Source organism: Grammomys surdaster, unplaced genomic scaffold, assembly GCF_004785775.1.
Source record: "Grammomys surdaster isolate TR1022 unplaced genomic scaffold, NIH_TR_1.0 309779, whole genome shotgun sequence".
Taxonomy (NCBI): Eukaryota; Metazoa; Chordata; class Mammalia; order Rodentia; family Muridae; genus Grammomys; species Grammomys surdaster.
Genome location: NW_021626025.1, coordinates 1 through 3,778, shown reverse-complemented (window position 1 = coordinate 3,778; position 3,778 = coordinate 1). Strand labels below are relative to the sequence as shown.

The following is a 3,778-nucleotide window of genomic DNA, read 5'->3' as shown; positions in this document are numbered from 1 at the left end:
CTCTCTCTCTCTCTCTCTCTCTCTCTCTCTCTCTCTCTCTCTCTCTCAGTGTGTGTGTGTGTGTGTATGTTACTCACAGGTGACAATAGTTATGGTGTACCACATTTTGCCCATAAAGGTCAGAGCACAGTCTCAGCTGTTACATGTCATGATATCCCTTGTTTGCATTTGTCTACACCAGCTTAGCTGGCCTATCACCTCCGAGGAGTCTTCTGTCTTTGTTTTCTACACTGCCATAGGAACACTGGCATTTCTGACACTAATTGCCACCATCAGCTTTGTAAGGACTCAGAGGATTTAAACTTGGAACCTCACAATTGCACAGGAAATATTTTTATCATCTGGCCCCTTCCATAAATTCATGTGTTCTTGTTAGATTTCTTTTTCTCAACTCAACTCAATCCATGATCATCTGGACAGAGGAAGTTCAGCTGAAAAAATTTCCTCTATCAGATTGGTCCATAGGCAAATTTGGGCGTTTTTTCTGAGAAATGACTGATGCAGAAGAGCCCACCTCACTGTATGCAGTGCTACCCATGAGCAAGTGTTCTGGGTTGTATAAGAGGGCAAATTTAGGAAACCACAGGTAACAAGCCAGTAATCTTATTGCTCCTTTGCCTCTGATTAATTTCTGGCCTCCAGGTTCATGCCTGAGTGCATAATTTCCTCAAGATAGGACATAAGATGTGAGCTGAAATAAACCTTCTCTTCCCCAAGGAACTTTTGGTAATCACATTTATCACAACAATAAGAAAGCAACTGGCAAACCAAGCATAAGTGTTTTTGTCAATGACAGAAGCAATGGATAGAGTTTTGCTATCATATAACATGCTCAACAAACATAAAATTCACTTAAATGGATACCAGATCTCAATAGGCAGTGACTGAGGTAGCATTCTAGGGGCTGGTGTTCTTGAGGGCACTTACCTTGTAGATCCCCTCAGAAGTGTCAGAAATGAGGTCAGGCAGCAGGACCACTCCACTCTGCATAATGGCTCCATGAAAGAGTCCTTGGGACATTGGAGACACAACATGGGATGACACACTTGTGCCTCCTGCTGAGACGCCAAATATAGTGACCCTGTCACGGTTGCCTCCAAAGTAAGCGATATTTTTCTGCACCCAGCGTAGGGCTGCCACTTGATCCAGGTATCCCCAGTTGCCTCTGGCATGCTGGTCTCCAGTGCTGAGAAGTAGCAGGAAGAAGAATTGCATGGCTGCCCATGTACTACTTAGTCCCCATTACCCAGCCCAGTGCCAGGCTTACCTGAAGAAGCCAAGGATACCCAAGCGATACTGGATGGAGACAACTACTATTTCCTCAGTAGCTGCCAGTGTGGATCCATCATTCACAGAAGCCCATCCTACAGTCAGTCCACCACCGTGGATCCACACCATCACCTGGAGACAGCAACTCAGATGCCAGGAGGCCCACACACAACCCAAGCTCATCAAGACTCCCCACCAGGTTATCAACTACTTTGTTCTGTGTAAGTCGACCTACAAACAGATCTTCTCAGGATCTCAGGAAGTTAGCCACAGAAGAGGTGCTTTAGGCCTGTGAGCATGTTTCCATTCCTTCTTCCCCAACAGAAAATCTCAGCATCGATTAGACTCCAGATCTAAATTAAAGTCATTGTTATTCTCAGACCCATCTAAGTAGAAAAACAATGGAGTGTCTTCCTAGGTGACTTTCCTGATTGCTAATCAGAAAGGACTTGAAATCCCACTGGCAGGGATATCTTGTTGCTTGAAATTTGGATAATGTCAATAGTCGGTCATTGTGCATCATCCTGAGTTGGTGTGCCAAACTGATAGAATTCCTGATTTAATCTAATACCTAGACCATCTTACCTCCCAGAGCCCCAGAACTCTGAATCACACACACACACACACACACACACACACACACACACACACGTTTAAGCAGCTTACCATGTGCTGACATGCCCTTCTTGATCTCAATAAGGTAAGACTACTAATCAGGATCTAAACTACAGTGAAGCTCAGAATTATTTTGTTCCTTCCTATCTGCCACAGAAATAAATGACATGTTCCCAATGGCCATAGCCTGACACTCACAGGCAGGTTAGAGCCCTCATGGGCATGGGCTGGTGTGTAGATGTTGAGATACAGACAGTCCTCAGACATAGGGATGGGACTCAAGGTCAGCTTCATCTCTTTCATTTCCTCTGAATTCATCATATCAGTCTGCAGACACCTAGTAAAAATGGAATGCAGGAATTCCAATGTATGTGGTGGTCAAATCTATTTCTTAGTCTGAATTTTCTCTTAGGCACTCATAGCTGCTGCTTTCCATGATAGCTTGCTAACATCATTCTTCTCTAAGGTCCCTACCCCAGTACAGGCCACCAGTCCTGTGCAAATGGAAATAGAGACAAATTTTTTCATGGAGGCCTCACCATACATTGTAATATTATGGGAGACTACTTTATGGACACTTCTGACAGCTTCACTGAAAATTATATGCTTTCTGTTGCAATATTCAATCCTTCTGTATATAAAATTTAAATCTTGGCATGGTGGTTCGATTTGATTGTTGTCTTGACCTGGGAATCACCTGGGAAAGGTATCTTACTAAGAGATTGTCTTGATCCTGTTGGGAGATCAGCATGCCAGTGGAAAGTTATGTTGATAATGTTCTTTGCAATAGGAATACCTGACCATGGTAGGAGGCACCATTCCCTAGGAAGGGTCTGTTCAGTTGTATAAGAATGGGGAAGGTAAGTGAAGGTTAGTAGGCATGCCTGTGAACTTTAAACTCTATTCCTCATTATGGAGGTGATACAATCAGGTTTCTTAAAAGTTCTGCCTCTGTGAGTTCCCACCTAAGTTTGATTATATGTTTGAACTGTCAGCTATAATAAAATATATCTTCAATAATTCACTCTAAGGATATGTTATCACAGCAACAGAAACAAAACAGAGATACTTGGGTCAAGGGATACTGTCCCCACATAGCAACTATAGGAATAAATGGACAATACCATTTTATAGGATAGTAAGGCGTTCTTCAGTTAGCTTCAAAGTGCCAATAAGGTACCTCCTTGTTCCACATAGTCTCCAGTTGGAAGCATGTGTATTTTTCCTTAGTGAATGATACAGGTACAGTGAATGATCACAGGGACAGTGAAGAATGGGCACAGTCTCTGCTCCTTACTGCAGTATCTTCAACTAACTCCCTACAGGTAACAAGCTCTGATCCAGCAGGCTTGCAGCATTTCTCTACTATAATCCTTAGTACATTTGTCAGAACCATGCAAAGGAGATGCCCCTCAGCACAGGCAGAAAGTTACTATAAAGCTAAGGTGGAGGAAGTACTTCACTTTGGCCTAGATCACAGGCTTAAAGTCCCCTAGATCTCAGAACTTACATGGCCGGCTCTGAGGTTGCATCCCTTATACCACTCCATGGCTCAGGGTCCTCAGGAGGTGCAAAGCGCAGTGGTCCTACAGGAGGCTTGGCAAAGGGAATTCCCAGGAAGGTATGGACACCAGCTTTAGTGTCCCTCATGTGGACAAAGCTGCCTCTCACCTGGCCTGTGTGTGTATTCCTGATGGGACTGGCTGAGTCCTGGCCTGTAAGTAGAGAGATGTCATTAGCTGTCACCACAATTGGGAATTTCTCCCTTGTCATCACCATGATACATGGAGGAGGTAAGCTGGGTGGTCTCAGTTCTGGAGCAGGTTGTGGAAATGAAGCTACTGGATCACCTAGGGACAGACACCTTGTCCACTTACCTTCTTGCAAACTGACA

General features: G+C 44.0%; 1 protein-coding gene across 1 annotated transcript; it reads right to left on the bottom strand.

Moving 5' to 3' along the window:
- Positions 1-897: 897 nt before the first annotated feature.
- LOC114616215 (pyrethroid hydrolase Ces2a-like) lies at positions 898-3,707 on the bottom strand. The gene is made up of 4 exons (XM_028761732.1): positions 3,395-3,707; positions 2,083-2,221; positions 1,268-1,401; positions 898-1,186 (listed from the first exon to the last, which is right to left on the bottom strand). The coding sequence occupies exons 1-4, from the start codon at positions 3,661-3,663 to the stop codon at positions 898-900; spliced, it is 831 nt and encodes a 276-aa protein (XP_028617565.1). The 5' UTR covers positions 3,664-3,707.
- Positions 3,708-3,778: the final 71 nt, after the last annotated feature.

What these genes read in the sequence shown, in the direction of transcription:
- LOC114616215 (XM_028761732.1), bottom strand. Translation starts at nt 3,663, where the DNA reads ATGGTGATGACAAGGGAGAAATTCCCAATTGTGGTGACAGCTAATGAC. An exon ending in ATGAGGGCTCTAACCTGCCT is followed by an intron (nt 1,402 to 2,082) that starts GTGAGTGTCAGG and finishes TGCTGTCTCCAG; the next exon opens with GTGATGGTGTGGATCCACGG. An exon ending in GGTATCCTTGGCTTCTTCAG is followed by an intron (nt 1,187 to 1,267) that starts GTAAGCCTGGCA and finishes GCTACTTCTCAG; the next exon opens with CACTGGAGACCAGCATGCCA.